This window comes from Dermacentor andersoni, chromosome 3 (genome assembly GCF_023375885.2).
Source record: "Dermacentor andersoni chromosome 3, qqDerAnde1_hic_scaffold, whole genome shotgun sequence".
Lineage (NCBI taxonomy): Eukaryota > Metazoa > Arthropoda > Arachnida > Ixodida > Ixodidae > Dermacentor > Dermacentor andersoni.
The window spans coordinates 105,946,726-105,965,385 of record NC_092816.1 but is presented as its reverse complement, the minus strand read 5'-3'; the positions used below and the strand labels follow the sequence as shown (position 1 = coordinate 105,965,385).

The 18,660-nt window shown below is 43.5% G+C and overlaps 2 protein-coding genes and 1 long non-coding RNA gene across 4 annotated transcripts in view; 2 read left to right on the top strand and 1 right to left on the bottom strand.

The window, feature by feature from the left end:
* Positions 1–39: 39 nt before the first annotated feature.
* Positions 40–17,211, top strand: Es2 (ess-2 splicing factor homolog). Its single transcript, XM_050186893.3, has 7 exons — positions 40–298; positions 980–1,142; positions 3,561–3,659; positions 4,346–4,687; positions 8,157–8,405; positions 10,835–11,060; positions 13,646–17,211. Exons 1-7 carry the CDS (start codon positions 128–130, stop codon positions 13,965–13,967), a joined length of 1,572 nt encoding a protein of 523 aa, XP_050042850.1. The 5' UTR covers positions 40–127; the 3' UTR covers positions 13,968–17,211.
* The window catches only part of LOC129386893 (uncharacterized), an 11,996-nt gene continuing 1,643 nt past the window's right edge, over positions 8,308–18,660 (bottom strand). Inside the window, exons 2-4 of one of the 2 annotated variants that reach the window (XR_008614204.1) lie at positions 10,531–10,640; positions 10,366–10,452; positions 8,308–8,396 (exon numbers count right to left, since the gene is read on the bottom strand). This is a non-coding gene — a long non-coding RNA (uncharacterized lncRNA). Of the gene's footprint in view, positions 8,442–10,365; positions 10,453–10,530; positions 10,641–18,660 lie in introns of both variants that reach the window. The other variant, XR_008614205.1, reaches the window with a different exon arrangement.
* Positions 17,894–18,660, top strand: part of LOC126540117 (ketosamine-3-kinase-like) — a 22,341-nt gene continuing 21,574 nt past the window's right edge. Inside the window, exon 1 of the mRNA XM_050186909.3 lies at positions 17,894–18,660. The gene's annotated coding sequence lies outside the window, so the exon portion shown is untranslated.

Below are 18,660 nucleotides of genomic sequence, written 5' to 3'. Positions count from 1 at the left end.
GAGCGAACTCGGTCCACTCCGCAAACGTCCATGAGCATCAACATCAATTTCAGTAAAGATGGCGTAGTGCAATTGTCACGTATCGCAGAAGGCGACGTAAATCCGTAGATCCCGTTAGCAAGTTTTCATGCCTGTTGTTGCTTCGACGCCAGACATGTGCGAAGACTCGCCGAAGGCTAAAATCTCATTGGATGTCGAGGTGTGCAAGCCCATCAAAACATTGGCAGTGGTGCGATCGGCCGCCGACCCGACGAAGACACGTACGGTGAAAGTCTTGGACGAAGATGCATACACTGCTGTGAGTAATCGTGCTTGTTACTTATATACCTCAGCCAGAGCACCCAGCAATCATTTCTAAAGGATGTGCCTTGACAGTAATATTTACAAATTACTGCCTAACACAACACCTATAACACATGTATATATTATGTATGTGCATCTTATATATCATTTGTTCGCCATTTATTCTGTTCATGTTTAGAAGCGCTTGTCCTTGTCTGTCTTCCTTGTGTCCGTGGTTTTAGTTGCGCTAAGCTACTACTTCAAATTTGTTACTTCAGGTTCAGCGGTCTTCGTGTTTTCATTCCTGCCCTTTTGCATGCTAAACTGGCAATCCACAATACTTAGTTGTCGCTTAATTGCGACAGCCGAGTGGATACTTGTCGCCATGCGTACAATCGGCACTGCGAGTAAATAGTTACACGAGCTAGGGCGATTACGAAAGTGCGCTGCTACTGCGTGATGCCGCAAGGAAATTAAAGGGAGAACAACAAACGTGCCAGCGTTTTTCGGCCTACGCTTTATCTGCGTTGTTCTTTTTTTTTTGCGCTAGATAGTAACGATGAATGCTACCTCTGGGTTGTGTCGCCAACTGCCGTAAGCTCTGTTTGGCTGTACCTGGGGTTTCCTGAGCAGCCGGGTTTACAGTCTGTGTCAGGAGCACCGCAGAGTTACGTAACCATGGGACTCAACATTACAGGAAATCGGCAAGATCATCGAGCGGGACTTCTTTCCCGACGTGCCCAAGCTCAGAGCACAGAATGAGTACCTCGACGCTCTCGAAGCCAACAACATTACCAAGTTAAGGGAGCTACAGGAAAAGTATCAACATCGCGGCAGCACCCGGAGCGTACTCCGTTCAAGTAAGCTCACTGCGTCTTGAATTTATTTATTTATTTATTTATTTATTTATTTATTTATTTATTTATTTATTTATTTCACATACTTTCGAGGCCCGAAGGTGTCACAGAAAGGAGTGGGCAAAAAAAATGCAGTAAGAATATTAAAAAAGGCATTCTGTCTAGCAGTATTGAAGTTATTTGCGTTGGTGATGAGTGTGACAGAGGCAGAAAGACGATTACAGTCCACACTTGTCCTAAGGAGGGAGGATTCACTGTAAGGCTAGGTGGCACACTGACATCTCAACTTTCAGGTTGTGGTCAATGCAGGACGAAATGTAAGATGAGGGGGGGGGGGGGGGGGGGGCAAAAGGGTATTTTTTAGATGGGGTTAAAATAAAAAGCCTTGTGAAAAAGGTGGAGACTGGAACACTTGTGGTGTGACGAAAGAGCAGGTAAGTCAAGGGCTCGTTTCATAGATGTCACACTAGTATAGCCAGAATAATTAGACAACATGAAGCTTGCTGAACCATATCATACACCTTCCAAATTGAAAATTAGTGAACACTGAGACAGATCCCATATGGTAAGGCGCACCCCAATTTTGAACAAACCATTGTTTTGTTAGGAGTTAATTTCAGTGAGAATGCAGCACAGCTAAAGTTGTGGGGTAAGTCCCACTTGCATTCTGACTGGCTGTAACTCATAATTGCACTCTGACTGGCAAGTACTGTTGGAGCTGATGTGTGACGTGTGCGGATGAGCTAAATCCACCGACAAACTAATAACATTGCTAATGACAGTCAGCAGGTTACTTACATATCTTCTAGCCATCATTGAAATCTGAGAAGACATGGAAGTAATTCCCTTTTTTTCCTCAAGTAGTACCACAACTACTGCTTATAACAATTTATTTGCTGTTAAGAATGTGCCCTCCACACGGTGGCATGCAGGACTAGACAAATTCAAGGGCCCTTACATTCAAGTGCCATTTATACTGCCCCTGCAGGAACATAAATAATAATTGAAAATCGTGTATGCAGATTGCACATACAAGAACGACAATAGAAAACATGTGCACAAATTGCTGCAACCAGAACCATTATTTATGTCCTGTTGGGCGTGAAAAGGTGGTGTGTGAACTTTAACTTGTTTGCATGGACCTTGCAAGATTCATTGCTGCAAGAATGTGCAGTGATGTAACACTGCACATTCTTGTTTTCATGTGTAAGACATCTAGTTTGCTTTGTCATGTTTGAGTTTTCGCTTATGGCAGATCCAATAGCAAAAGTTCTTGCAGTGTATGGCTCATGTTCTTGCCATTTCCCAAGAGTACATATTCACTAAATATGAGCAACCCTTTTTCCATTATGTGATTAGTGCTGCAGTTGAATGTGCCAACTTCACACTGTGAAATCGTTATGACGGTGTTAAGCCCCGACACTACACGGACGCACACTTTGCATTATTATTATTATTATTATTATTATTATTATTATTAAATTATGTGGTAAACCTAATTTATTAGGTCTTGCGGTAAGTTGTGCTTCAGAACTGTATTGTACATTGCATGCAGATTGCTTACCTAAGTATTGCTTGCATAAGTATAAATCTTTAATAAAATATTTACCAGTGACGGAGTTTATAAAGCTTGGCAGTTCTTCATTGCGCATATTATGATGTTTTCCACTGCACTTCTACGAGAATTGGCGCACTTTTGTGCTCAACTGATTACAACATTGCGTTGGCATTCGTCCTGCTCCGAGTATATTACACTGCATGTGCATTGTTGAGTGTTCTTGCATCTTCTTTTGTGCTTGTTTATTGTGTATTGACCCGATAGCATTAAGGACCCCATGTTTCATAAAATCCAGTGTTGGCGTCACACGTCGTTTAGCAAAAAAATCATTTCAAACCACAACCACAAAGGTCCTTCGCGTGGCGCAGAGGCGTTACTAAACTGATTGAATTCCTCAAAGTGAGATGCGTCAGAAAAATCGTAAACTACAACCTAAACACAAACCACAGACATGATAGCGTCGGATTGCGATTTGAATATGCCAGACAACATAACTCTGTTACGCGGAAACTCAAACATAAACCCCTTTTTCAGCATTTCTGCCTTTCATAAAGCATTGCGCTGCGCTCGGTTCCTTGCAACAACACTATCCAGATGGCGCTTACCTCCGTGTATCTGCAGCCCACGCAAGATGCCGCGTTTCTACCAGAAAGCTCGCCTTCGTGCATAGCGTTCGCCGCCAGCGTTTCCTGGTAAACATTACGGTTACATAAGCCGCAGTTGCTGGGAAACATGAGAAGCAATCAGGGATCTTTGAATGCTATCGCTTCCACTCTTAGAGGTGAAGCTTAAGTGTCCTCCAAATTTTTCTTTTGCCTTGAAGGTTCCATGGTGAATTCATTCCTGATTTTCTTGTTTTCCAGTACAAACACCATCAACATTTGAAACTCCATCTCTGGAACCCAGTGCCACACCAGTCCCTTCGGAATCCGGTCATGCCTCTGATAACCAGACTTCATCAGGTATGAATGGCACCCTCAGCATGCAATTTGTGAACGGCTCTGGACAGACACTCCAGTGTAGTAAGTGAGCTATTTAGAAGATGTTTAAGTGTATGGCATTAAAGGGACACTATATAGAAACACTAAACCAGTTTAGACTGCAAGGCATTCTTTCAAAACTGCATATTTGTTTATTTCACAGTAAGAGGTTGATTATTGAAGAAAAAGAAATGAAGGCCCAATATTAGTTTTTCTTATTTAAAGTAAGAGTTCTCAAAGCTTGCCAAGTTCAGTCTTTGGTTTCTTTAAACTGTGACATACGCCATTATTCTCTATAAAAATTAACTACGCTGCAAACGCTGCCAAATACATGACATCACGGTGAGCTAGTGTAGGAACATAAAAGTGGCATTGCCGCCCATTTTTAGTTCTTGAGTCTTTTCTGCCTTCACTGTCGCGATATGACTGTTCTTCCTCTTTTTTTTGTATTTTGAAGGGCAGCTTACTAATGCAGCTCAAATAATCTTGCTTTTTAGTGTCCCTTTAACATAGGAAATCATGAATGTAAAAAAAAATATGCACGAAGGAAGACTGTTTTGTTAGGCTGGGTCCTTCCACTACTTTCTCACTTGAAATGTACATCTGTGTTATGGCCTGAACCTCTATTCTTTTACTTGACCTTCTGTGATTGGTACCTTTCATGACAGGGCTTGTGCCTGACAGTGAAGATGGTGGAGGCATCTCATCACAGGGCAGCCAGCTTTCGCTGGATGCATTTATGCACAAACACACCAGCGAGGACAACGCCTCCTTCGAAGTGATGGTTGCCGAGGCCGAGCGGCGGCATCGTGAGAAGCATGCCTGGATGTATCACGATGAGAAGGCTGAGGGGGCACCGCTGGATGCCATGCTTGAGGGGCCAGCGCCAAAGCCGGCTTTGGAAGCACCTTCATCAGCTGCTGAGCCAGAAGGCACAAATAACAGGAGTAACAAGCCTCTCATCACTTGGCGTTACACCAACAAGAACTCACTCATGTACATACCGCCAGGTCAGTGTTCGTTACCCTGGCACATTTTATTAACAGCTGATTCACAATAGCAGCCATACAACTAGGTGCAGTGAGTGGACCTGCAAGAGTGGTAGCAGGCAGCAGAGGGAAATGTATAATTATAGATAATCCTAGCTGATGCATTCACATAGCAGTGCATGACTATTTTAGTATAATGAAAGCACTAACAGCAGTGTTGGCAGGGACCTCTATCTGGTGGCACGTTGTTCAGACCAGAATGCGTTGAAGTGTTCTTCTCTTATGTCACACGTTTTGGTGGGTAAAACTATTATCATCATGAACTGTATGTCATTGTGAAATTCTCTACACCAGTGGATGAGAACACACAACTACAAAATGTTGTAAGATGCTCATGTGGTAGGGCGGAGCATTGTGCTGCAAGACGTCACCCCCAGTACCACTGTTCATGGCACAATGTGTACTGGAGAGAGACCACGGGCAGGAGTCGCACTTGTCACTTGTGAGACAGCCTATTTAATGGGACATTTCAAAGAGGGTTACATTATGTGCCTAATGGTGCCGATATTACAGATTAGGATGGTGATAGCAGTTATGAACAGTGCTCACAGCACCTGCTGTGCATCAGTGCATCATCATCAGCCTGGTTACACCCACTGCAGGGCAAAGGCCTCTCCCATACTTCTCCAACTACCCCAGTCATGTGCTAACTGTGGCCATGTTGTGCCTGCAAACTTCTTAATCTCATCCACCCACCTAACTTTATTGCTGCCCCCCTGCTATGCTTTCTTTCCCTTGGAATCCAGTCCGTGACCTTTAATGACCATCGGTTATCTTCCCTCCTCATTACATGTCCTGCTCATGCCCATTTCTTTTTCTTGATTTCAACTAAGATGTCATTAACTCGCGTTTGTTCCCTCACCCAATCTGCTCTTTTCTTATCCCTTAACGTTACACCGATCATTCTTCTTTCCATAGCTCGTTGCGTCATCCTCAATTTAAGTAGAACCCTTTTCGTAAGCCTCCAGGTTTCTGCCCTGTACGTGAGTAGTGGTAAGACGCAGCTGTTATACACTTTTCTCTTGAGGGATAATGGCAACCTGCTGTTCATGATCTCAGAATGCCTGCCAAATGCACCCCAGCCCTTTCTTATTCTTCTGATTATTTCAGTCTCATGATCTGGATCTGCGGTCACTACCTGTCCTAAGTAGATGTATTCCTTTACCGCTTCCAGTGCCTCGCTACCTATCGTAAACTGCTGTTCTCTTCCGAGACTGTTAATAGTTTTCTGCAGATTAATTTTTAGACCCACCCTACTGCTTTGCCTCTCCAGGTCAGTGAGCATACATTGCAATTGGTCCCCTGAGTTACTAAGCAAGGCTATATCATCAGCAAATCGCAAGTCACTAAGGTATTCTCCATTAACTCTTATCCCCAATTCTTCCCAATCCAGGTCTCTGAATACCTCCTGTAAACATGCTGTGAATAGCATTGGAAAGATTGTATCTCCCTGCCTAACGCCTTTCTTTATTGGGATTTTGTTGCTTCCTTTATGGAGGACTACGGTGGCTGTGAAGCCGCTATAGATATCTTTCAGTATTTTTACGTACGGCTCGTCTACACCCTGATTCCATAATGCCTCCATGACTGCTGAGGTTTCGACTGAATCAAACACTTTCTCGTAATCAATGAAAGCTATATACATATAAGGGTTGTTTATATTCTGCACATTTCTCTATCACCTGATTGATAGTGTGAATATGGTCTATTGTTGAATAGCCTTTATGGAATCCTGCCTGGTCCTTTGGTTGACAGAAGGCTAAGGTGTTCCTGATCCTATTTGCGATTACCTTAGTAAGTACTTTGTAGGCAACGGACAGTAAGCTGATCGGTCTATAATTTTTCAAGTCTTTGGCGTCCCCTTTCTTATGGATTAGGATTATGTTAGCATTCTTCCAAGATTCCGGTACGAGGTGTACAGGGTGGCCAGTTTTTCTAGAACAATCTGCCCACCGTCCTTCAACAAATCTGCTGTTACCTGGTCCTCCCCAGCTGCCTTCCCCCTTTGCATAGCTCCCAAGGCTTTCTTTACTTCTTCCGGCGTTACTTGTGGGATTTCAAATTCCTGTAGACTATTCTCTCTTCCATTATCGTCATGGGTGCCACTGGTACTGTATAAATCTCTATAGAACTCCTCAGCCACTTGAACTATCTCATCCATATTAGTAATGATATTGCCGGCTTTGGTCTTTTAATGCATACATCTGATTCTTGCCTATTCCTAGTTTCTTCTTCACTGCTTTTAGGCTTCCTCCGTTCTTGAGAGCATGTTCAATTCTATCCACATTGTACTTCCTTATGTCAGCTGTCTTACGCTTGTTAATTAACTTGGAAAGTTCTGCCCGTTCTATTCTAGCTGTAGAGTTAGAGGCTTTCATACATTGGCTTTTCTTGATCAGATCTTTCGTGTCCTGCGATAGCTTACTGGTATCCTGTCTAACGGAGTTACCACCGACTTCTATTGCACACTCCTTAATGATGCCCATAAGATTGTCGTTCATTGCTTCAACACTTCGATCCTCTTCCTGAGTCATAGCCGAATACCTGTTCTGTAGCTTGATCTGGAATTTCTCTATTTTCCCTCTTACCGCTAACTCATTGATCGGCTTCTTATGTGCCAGTTTCTTCTGTTCCCTCCTCAGGTCTAGGCTAATTCGAGTTCTTACCATTCTATGGTCACTGCACTGCTTCTTGCCTTCCAGCCTGCTTCTTGCCTACCCTGGCATTGAAGTCGCCCATCAGTATAGTGTATTTTGTTTTGACTTTGCCCATCGCCGATTCCACGTCTTCAGAGAAGCTTTCGACTTTCTGGTCATCATGACTGGATGTAGGGGCATAGACCTGTCCGACCTTCAATTTGTACCTCTTATTAAGTTTCACAACAAGACCTGCCACCCTCTCGTTAATGCTATAGAATTCCTGTATGTTACCAGCTATATCTTTATTAATCAGGAATCAGACTCCTAGTTCTCCTCAGTGCATAGTCCAGATCAAAGTGTTGAGAATAAAGTTGCAATCTACTTGCATGTTGTATATTTATAATATAGTAATAATATAACAATATGTTACTGGGCTAGTTGGTGTATAGTTAAAGGAAGGAGTAAACTGCTCGTTTAGCAGGCAAGGAAGGCAGACAGACCGCGCTGATTTGAAAGTCAGCACTGTGACTGTCTGCCTTCCTATTGTGCATTACCCTTTTTTCCCTGTTCAACTGTATGACCATCCATTGCAGGTGTTAACATGTACCAGCAAAGCATGCAAACTGTTTCTGTTCATCCAAACTGCATGAACAGAAATACCTGTGAAGAAAATGTAGAGTACAGGAATGGTAATCAGCAATATGAGGACTGAATAAAAATCTTGCTGACGGACAGAGTTGTAGGTAAATGTGCGAACAATGCTTACAGTAGTTCTATTTTAATATGAACAGGAGCAGCACTGACGGAGGAGGAGAAGCGAGAGCGTGGCCCAGGCCGAACCATTGCGCATTGCCACACGCGTCTTGAACGGTCCCCCTTCGACGAGAATGCCAACAAAGAAGCTCTTGCTCAGGCAGCCAATGCCCAGGCCAAGGCGCTTGAAGGGAAGCTGGGTGTAGATGGCCGAGAACTCCAGCCTGGAACAGCTTCGCCCAAGGTGGGCGGCTTCGGCTTTGTGGCCACACCGTCGCCTGCACCAGGTGAGTGCTCATTTTCTGGTAGGTCACCAATGCTTGCTGCATCATAGAGTACAGTGTCACTTGCTGAACTGTGGCACAGCTTGCCTGCCTGGCAAAGCCTGTGGCGGGCACTGCAATTTCCTATGCAGATTGTGTGCATCATCCAAAGCTTGGAGGCTAAGCTCCACGTGACCACTTTTTCACGTCTGTTGTTGGCAGCATGCATGATGTGAGTTTGCCCGGTAGCCACATGAGGAATCTAGGAGTGGCTATGTTTCTGCTAATCACTATTGTGAAATATGAAAGCTGACCCAGTATTTAAGAAATGGTGGTTAGTGCTGGATTGTGCACTACATGATATGCTGCGTTCAACAGTTTAGAAGCCATTTAAGTGCATGTTTGTGAGAGTACATTGCATGGCTTTCCTTATTTACCACATATCTTGGACTGTAGTCCGCAGACTCTACAAGTTTAAAATTTTGCAGGGTGCAGACTGTCTGTAAGTGTGAACTATACCATGATTTTATTTTACAAGATGGGAAGCACGTTTGAAGAAAACAAGGCTAAATTATGCCTGCCAATTCTCCTAGTGCTAAATCACATAGCAAAATCTGCTACACATTGATCGTTACTGCATACAAGCAATACTTGTGGCTCATAGTGGCAGCTGCTCTAAGCAAATGCTGCTCGTGATACTTAAAGCGGCTGTTAATCAATGCTTACATTTATGAACACAAGCATGGAACCTTGTTGCAAAATGTGAAATGCATTTATACTCAACTTTATACATGCACAAAACACAAGAACAGTTCTGATAGCACCCTAAAGACAAAGAGCCTTCATAGTATCGTTCAAGCTCAGTATAGTCGGTATAGTCGAATGGGCTCAGTAACTAAAGTTCAACAAAGGAGCTGTGAAAGAATTTGACATTCGTGAAAAAATGTGTGCGTATGTGGGCTGTTATATTAGAACATCTTAGGAAAATGCCTGCTCCGAAAGAGGCACGATGGGAGAACACCAGCTTGGTCAAAGCTTGTTTAGTGCGTGAAGCAGGGAAACCGGTATCAACCATGAAAATAAAGACTGGTTGCTCATACCATGGCTGCTGAAGAAGGTCTCCACGAATTCAGGGATGGTGTGTTGTAAGGGTTATACAGTGGGTGTGGACTATCTAAGAAGAACATTTTATTTCAAGCCCAAATTTGGGTGCATACATAAGGTGTGCGCTGTAGTCTGGAAAATATGGTATTTATTTGTGTGCATTGGGCTCGGCCATTAAGCACCTGAGCAGTGGGTGAAAGCTACCTAACTCGGTAAAGTGAGCAGAATGTTGTAAGTAGGCCTTTCCACACAATTTCGATGCTCAGCAGTAAAGGGTGGTGCAAGGGCAGTAACAAAGTAGTTCATGATGTTGAAGTGGCTAACGCCGTTAGGTTGCACCATTTACGGGTGATAAGAGGAGCTGGAAGAAATGATGGGTAAAGTGAATGAAGTGCTTGAATGCTTGTGTGGTTAGGTTTTTGTGCTTGTTCAAGAACACAAGTTAGTCAAAATTCAATTGAGCCCTACCCACAGTACCAACTTATAGCTCAGCATTGCTTTGGGACATACCGTAATTCAAAAATTTCATTTAATGCATTCATGGCATAAATTGAAAATCAACTTCCTGTAGTTAAATTTCCTAGAGTTACTAGAATATAACGTCTTCTTTTGAACGCAACAAACCTAATCAAAATTGGTGTAGTGGTTGCTGAGAAAAACAATTTCTTCGTTCTCAGGTATTGAGACAGGAGTTCCCAAGCTAAAGCTTCCTCTTAGAGTGACACTAAAGAGAAATATAATTGGAGCTGTATTAGTAAATTATTGTTCTGTAATACCAAAGAAGCCACTACAGTATTACCATCCGAAGAAACTTGGTAGTAAGCCACAAAAGGGGCAAAAACAAAAGACTTGTGGTGATGAAGTCTTGAAGCTCACGTACCAGCTCGCCATAACGTCGTGGGTTTGCACTGTGTCTTCTTGGGCCTATTAAATTTTTTTATTGGTTTACGATGGACTGCATTGTATACTGAAATAACAAAAGAATTAACTTGACAAGTAGCGAGAACATTTACTTGTCCTTAACGGTCCAAATATGAGCAAATACCTTGAAATCCGCGATGTCACACTGATACACTGGTGCTGTGGTTTCACCATGAAATTAAAGAAATGGAAGTTTGGCCTTCGTTCGATATTTCAGTAATCAAATTCTTGCCCCTGTAATTAACAAAAATAGAGTTTTAAAAGAATACATTATAAGTCGAAATTGATTTCATGTTTCTGTGTCCCTTTTACACTGTATGCAGTGTTGTGTTCAGGCCTATTCCCAATTGTCTCGGAAATTGCGTTGTACAAAGATTTATTTGATGCAGCGTCATTTCAAGTTTTCCGGCATGTGCTTACGCTTACAGGTGTTAATGAGACTCCGCTGCTGACATGGGGCGAGATTGAAGGCACACCTTTCCTATTGGATGGAAGTGACACGCCATTGCCACGCAACCCTGGTGGGCCCCAGTTCCGAATACCAGAGCCCCGGTCTAGGGAGAGACTGGCTCACTCTCTAGCAGACGGTGCAGCTCGCCGCAGTGCAGCCCAGAAGAATGCGGCTCTCGATCGCGCTCGCTCCTCCCTGCTCAGGTGGGTTAACTCATTGCCCTTGCATTTGTAGACCCTTATTTCTTAAAAGGGCCATGACACGATCATCCAACTATTCTCAGTTTATCATTGTAGCTTAGAGTAGAGGGCCCATTGTGGTCGTATACACAAAGAAACGAGACTTTCAGCATGCATCCTCAATTGGAAGTTTTAATTTAAAATCCCTCCTTCCTAGCTTCTCCCACCTACAGCGACAGCCACTGTGTCATCTGCTTTGAAACAGTTCAAAACCCCATTAAGTGATTTGCTCCACGCATTCTGGCATGCAACGGAACAGCAGCGGCATTGCCGTTGAATTGTGTCCGCATTTCCTCCACTCACACAATAAAGCATAGTAGCAGACTGCTGAGACATGCATGTGAAAACAAAATTATGTGTGGCGGCCTAGACGTATTTCTAGCTCCTCCAATTGCTGCTAGTGCTCGCACTATACAAATGCATGCCCTTCAATATCCGCTTTCGTTACTCTGAGGGGAGCCATTTGCGAAGGTGCAATTTCATTTCATCGTCATATATTTTTGTTAGACTTTTGTACGGTTCAATTGTGTTAGGTCTCACATATGCCCTTGGGACAAAAGAATGACAACAAAGTACTGCAAACAATCAAAAGGGCATTTATTGCACCTTTAGTACACTAATGCCTGCTAGCCGAATGACTACCCATAGAACATGCCGATGGGTGCACGACAAATTGAGGAAATTCGACACATCGCGACTGGATAGCAAGTGAATATGTTTGCTCCCATGCTGGACACCAACGTCTTATTGTTCGCATGTACAGTCACACAAAGAGCATCACATTTTAATCATCATGTTCGTCCATCCCGGTGTCCCGCTCTGAAGCCTTTCTTGGGATGGTTCTGTGACCAAGGCCTACTCCCTTTCATGCCCAGTAACCCCTCCATTAGGTGGCGTTAGCAGCGCAACATTCGTGCATCTCGTAATATGCTGCAACCACACCAAGTGCCGTCAGAGCGTAGCTATGTGAAGGAGTCGGATTACAGGAGACTCGAGAGCCATGCGGGGGAAAACATCATCAGGGGACACGTGAGAGTCGAGTGCCCCAAGAACCGCAATATAAAAAAAAAGATTAAAATTTTCTACCTCAGCAAATGTGCTGAAATTCTGCCAGCTTACTGTGGGGCGTTTGTGGTTTAACACGCAATGCATATTTCAGCCTTGAAAATTTGGCGTCGTGGCCCCTTTAAATGAGTATATTGACATGACATGTTTTGCTCGTCATTATTTAAATGAATTTCTATAAACTTTTAACATTATGAAAAAAATTTTGCAAGCACCAGAGCAGCATAAGTAAGTCAACAACCGATTTTTCTGACCCCCTAGGGGCCGAGAAAACGTAAGAAAAATCTAGCAGTCCGAAAAAAATGAATGCATGCATTTTACTGCCCCCAAGGGCTCAAAATGCCATAGGCATGTCCGAAATAGCTCTGAAGGCCTTCCAGTACTCTTGCTAGGTGTATCGGTGTTTGTACTGTCACAGGGGACGGCAGGTGCACGCTTGCATAATTAAGGAATGCATATTGTGTTCTGTGACAGTTCACCCTCTTTCTACTATTGGTATGCTTCACCGCAATACGTCACGTAATCTTGACAGCGTAACACTATTATATTGCAGTGAAGCTGACCTTTGAGAACCGGCATATGCAACACACCGTGCTTTCCGCAAGTCAAAGCCATCGGCGAGGATTGCGAAGGCATAGGCGACGCCCTTGCTGATAGCGGTGCATTTGTTCAATGAAACACAACAGCGATTAGCAGGAAGCTTGCTAGCCAAGGTTAAAGCAGTTAGGCCAAGCACTGCTGTGGTGATGGCTACGGCTGCCAGCAGATTGGCATGCAAGAGCACCAGTTCGTGGCTGTGAGATAATTAAAATAGTAAAGGTAGTGGCTTCGATTAATGCCATTTTGGACCTGCAGTTGCACCAAAAATTCTAGAATATCAGGCAGTGAAGGATTTTTCCATCCGAAATTTCAGACTTTCTTATACCATGGTTCTATATGTGGCGGTGCGATGAAGGCGTTCAAATTATCGAGCATATCCGAGAAACCGGGAGGAGGAGGAAAGAACTTTATTGTGTGCCCTGCGAGAAACCGGGCATCCAAAAAAATTGGTCGTTGACTGTATGCACTTATAATACTCGTTTCTACGAGCCTGTTTCAGTTTCCAGGAAGTGAATGTAGCCCATTTGCTCTTTTTGTGCAATCCAAGTTGTTGCAGATTGTTCTTTCATTAGTCTGCATGGCTTCACGTCAGTTTAACCTAAGAGATAAGTTCCGTGTTGTTCTGCACTAGCAATCGAAAACTTCAAGATGGTATGCATTTGGATCTGTCTGTGCATGGCTATGTGACAGGTAAACAGCACCAAGGCGGGACACAGCAAGAGCGACAGGACAACATGCTGTCCCATTGCTCCTGCTGCTTCCCACCGTTGCGCTGCTTACCCATCACGTAGCAATTTGGACTTCACAATCAGTGTCCTTGTCGTCGTTCTTGTGGCGATTGTGCCGTGCAAATCGTATTCATCGCATACTCATCTGCTGTGCAGCCCAAGGCTAAGCCCTTCCCCCAAGTCGCCCCTGGCATGCCTTGGCACCATGTCACCTGCTGCACGCCATCTGGCATCGGCCAAGCTCGGCATATCCAAAGGTATAGACCGGGCACTGAGGGCCAGCTACACGCCGAAGACTGCCACTCCAGGCACACCAGTTGTAAGCGGAGCCACCCCATCCCCCCTTGTGCCTTCGCCCGCCTCCCGGAAAGATGCGTGTCGACGGGAGCCCTACCTCTCCAGCAGCGACAGCTCTTCACTAACAGACAACCTATTGAAACTTCCTGTCAAGCGCAAAGCAGCTGCGGACTTCTTTTGAGCAGCCCGGGGAAGTGTACTTGCATCTTGGTGACATATCTACAGCGACTTCGGAGTCAATAGGGGGTGCTACATGACAGCCGCCCGATGTTGCTTGTCAAGAACAAAGTAGCAGCATATTGATTCCGTGCTGAGTCAGTGAGATGTCATTCTGTCACATCAACCTGTCTGCAGTGACTTTGCTGTGAAGGTGAACAATGGACTTGCATTGTAGCGTGGGCAAGCGTGACTACAGTCAGGATTCATACATTGTACATACAGTCCCATTCGCCTTTTGGCTGCGAACTATGCATCGATAAAAATTGTTTACTAGTACTCTACCATCGTTAACCAGTTTAAAAACAATGCGCAGCTGACAGCTTCTGTTAGCCTGGGCTTACCAAAGCAGCATTGTTATGGTGTTAATTATGAGCTCTTCCTTGATATTGGATTATGAATTGTGGCACTTGAAGAATTGGCCAGATGTTTGCAGCGTCCTGAACAGCATTTCTTTTTTACATTGGCTTGTGACAGGGCATAAATACCCCTTGCACTGGTTTATAAGACGCTTAGTAGGAGAAATGCCTCTTGTGCCTTTTGGCAAATTTTTGTAGCTTGAGAGCTGCAGTTTTCTGTGGTGAAACTGGACACATGCTATTTGGAGCATCACTTACTACTGTATTAAAAAGGTGCATATTGTAACTAGTGCATTATTTTTACAGGCGACAGCCTGTTGATGTTCATGCAGTTAATTTGGCTGCGAAGGTCATTCTGGGGCTTTCAAGGTCATTCATGCAGTATTGGTTATTTTTTTATGCAAAACACTTCATCCTTTTCAAGAGTCTTGACTGAATTTAAAATTGTTTTTTGCGATTTTTTGGTAAGTTCGTCAAGTACAGGTGACCAGAGCACTCAGTTTCATTGTGGATGCTTTTGGTATGTTTTATGTCAGTTGCCAATAGTGCCATAGCAAGTTTTGTATTCCTCTTTCTTATTCTAAAACACATTGTAAGGTGACTTCTTTGAATAGTGCCCATCTTTCTTCTTAATTTCTGTGTGTTCATTTTTGATTTCTAAACCATCAACAAATGAAAAAAGCAAGTATGGCTTATCAGAGTAAGCTGTGTGCTCTGATTTATAACACTTTGTGTTTATAAAACAACGATTTAATGTACAGTGCCACTGTTCACCTATTTGTCATATGCTTCTGGCTTACTACATTTGATGGTGACAACACATGACGACAGCAACACTAATGCTAATTGACCAGGGGATAAACCGGCGATAAAACAAAAATTGTCTGTGGCTAAGCAAACATATCGAGAATTGTTCTTGAGTTTATTTTGCTTGGAGAGCTCATGGTGAACCTGCTGGTGGCACAGAGAGGGCGCTGCAAGCTGGGAAACTGCCAACAGCGCATTGTCAGGAGGCTGTGTCAGTGTCTTCCTCCATAGGAAAATTCACTAAGAGTGGTCAGGTTGCATTCTCATTCATTTTTAAGTGTGGCATATAGTCTGTTTATATCATCAATCATTGACCACTGTTTACAGATGATTCCCAGGATGACATCTGTCAGTGGAAGTTGGCTCCTTTCTGAAGTGATGGCCCCACTCATCTCTCATCGTGCCATTTTCTCGCTTAGAGAGGTCTTCTTTTAGCAGCATTAGTGTACTTATTATTTCAGATTACTCTATTGATACAGTTTTAACTCCAGCATTTGGTGTTCCCTTAAAGTTAGCTTGCCAGTGTGGCTGCTGTTTGGTGTGGCAAAATTTCTCGCAGCGCTTCCAGTTCTGCCAATAAGTGGCAACATTGTAAAAGGCAGATCTGTTCAGCCGCCATAGTGTTGTGCTACAGCCACAGTGGAGAATGTTAGCGTTGTATCTTCACATGCCATCAGGCATAGCTGTTAAAAAATGTAGTGGGGTGCACTCTCACAGGTGTCCTTTAAAAGCATGCCTTTATCTATTCATTAGTTGCTTTCATAAAAAGCGATATTACTGTTGCATTCTTTGTGATTTCAAAGAAAAAGTTCCTTTCGCATACACATTTTCCTTGTTGCTTCCAGGGAAAGGCTTCTCTCAAGCCTTCGTGCTTTTGTATTTCCGTACTGTTTGCAATGCCAGCATTTCAACATCACCTAGAGTATCAGCAAAAGAACTGTCCAAGGTTTAATGTACTTGATATTTGGGAGAGAGAGAGATGATGAGATTTTATTCATAAGACAAAATTATAAAATACATGTATGCCATTGCTTGCTGATAAAAATCATGTATAATGATGTCTCAATTACTGTTCAATGTAGCTTTTTGAGAAGGCTTCGGTTTCAGTATATTGTTAGGTTGGGATGTTCTCAAATTTGCGAGAAAATTTATGTTGCCAACTTCTCACACAAACATTTGAACTGTCACGTAGCATCTGTTTTGCCTGTATTAAACCGTGCCTTTCTTGGTGTCAGAGCAGCATTGGGTTTTGCCTATCTGACACCAAGGCCACCAAGCAAGCTCACTTGGTGACCTTGGCTATGTGCTCTTTGCAAAAAAGTGGGTGCTTAGATTCGCATGCAAACTTCTTTCTCATTCTTTTGTGGAGATAGAGGGGGGGGGGTCATAGAATTACAAAAATGCGGTAAATTTGTTCAGTGACACAACTAACAACTGAACTGCATACCTGTAAATCGTGTATATAAATATGTAATATACTTCAGTGTATGTATTCAGCTGCACCAAGTCCCATTAAAGTTTTCATATTGACTGTTATTACAGAAACACGTTGCTCAGTGGTGTGACTGAATTGAAGTGAAACTACACCTACTACCTATATGGAAGATGCACATGCTTGTCCAGTGTTAAATTGAACATCTCATTTGTGTTCTAATCACGATTACTGCAAATGTGCAAGTCAGAACCTCACTCACTGCTGTTTGTCATGTTGTTCCCCTGTTGAATAATCCTGCTTATGGAACTTTTCCTCATTACAAGCATGCACAAGGAAAATTACTGGTTTTGAACACTAATCTGGTGTTCCATTTTATAATGGTTGAGGGTGTTCAGTCAAACGTCAATATAAACAATGTAGACATTACAAAGTAAATCTAATATGTTTTTTGATCTCAACATTTAAAGAATATATGCTTGTAATGAATATCGGATATACTGTAATGAAGGTATTTTTGTGTTGAATGCAACTTAGTTATAATGAGGTTCAACTGTGCTCACATTGAATTATAAGAATGTGTAATAAAGGAGCTTGCTACTTAGGATAAATTTTTCTTGGTGTGCTGGTGTATAATTATATTGATTTGGATTAATTCTGTAGCAAGCAGGTTATAACTTATGAGTGCAAGCTACAGATATATCTTTCAGAAGCATCTTGAAATTTCACTGCTGAAAGGACAACAGCTAGGGAAGCACATGCATAAGAAGCAAGCACAACAGGGAAAACGTGCCTCCCTGTTATCTCTGTCCTTATTGAACTAAATTTTCAGGATGAATAAAGAACATCTGGCCTTGTTGACATTTCTAGGATAATTTTGTGCTTCCCCCGCTTATTTATACCCCTGTGGATGCTCCCATATTCTTTTTACTTTATTGTTACTTTTTTTGTAGGAGTGGTGAGGTAACAAGAAAGGAATATGAGAAGTGTCTTTTCACTTTCACCTGAGGGCAATATTAGTCGCTGCTGTTGCCTATGTCGTCCGCTAAGGTATTAAGCTGAAAAACAGTAGATGGCCGATTTGATGCTAAGATAAGCGTAGGTGCATGGTTTCAGTACCATTGCACAATTAAATGAGATACTTTGAAAAGGACGCCGATCGGCACCAATGCAGGTGGTTGTAATGGAATAAACACTCTGAAAGTGTTATGAAGTACACTTTTGTTCCAGCTGTCGCATATATCCAGAAGCAGCGCCAGGATTTTTATTTTTTTTTCTGGGGGGGGGGGGGGGGGGGGACACCATGGTTCTCTATTTTTGATGGAAGTACAGGTGAGCACTCTATGGACATGGCACTATGTAATTGTAGAAATGGGGTGGGTGGGGTTGCAGGACGAATGTATAATACCGGGGAATCGGCAGTGCATACAGCTCTTTCGTGGCCACTTCTCACGATGGCTGCGTCGTTTTATGTTGTATCATTTTCGTGGCGTGTCCTCCAGCGCCGGTTAATGCTCGCCTGCATGGTTTGGTTTCGAGTAAAGTACAGGTATGGGCGGCGCAAAGCTATCGGCCTTTTGCAATGAACCTTTGCACAGCTGCTGAGAGGCCGCGTTGCGAACGATTCTCGAGTACCAGTCTGGCATTAAGCGGGACGTCGTCGTAAACAGCGTACCGTTGTTTCCCCGCCTTCCAGCGGTTTATTTTCGTGACCTACGCGCGCGCTCCCGAAACGGAACGCCGACGGTGGCACATGATGGTCGCGCGCGCGCACCGCACATCGCCCCGGCGACGGTATGCGCTCCATGGTATGCGGCGGATGGACACACCACTACGAAGATGCGACGCGGTGACGCCAGCGACGCGTTGAAACGTTGCCTTGTTTTGGTCGTTTTGATATGTTATCCAATTGTTGCTTCATATAATTGGATCACCACGCCAGCTACGGAGCGTAGCCTGTGCGCAGCACATACTCTCTGCCGCAGCGACGTGCCGAGAAGTGAGCAGCAGCAGGTGCTCTTTTTCTCCGAAAGCCGCTGAAGCAGCCGACGACATCCAAG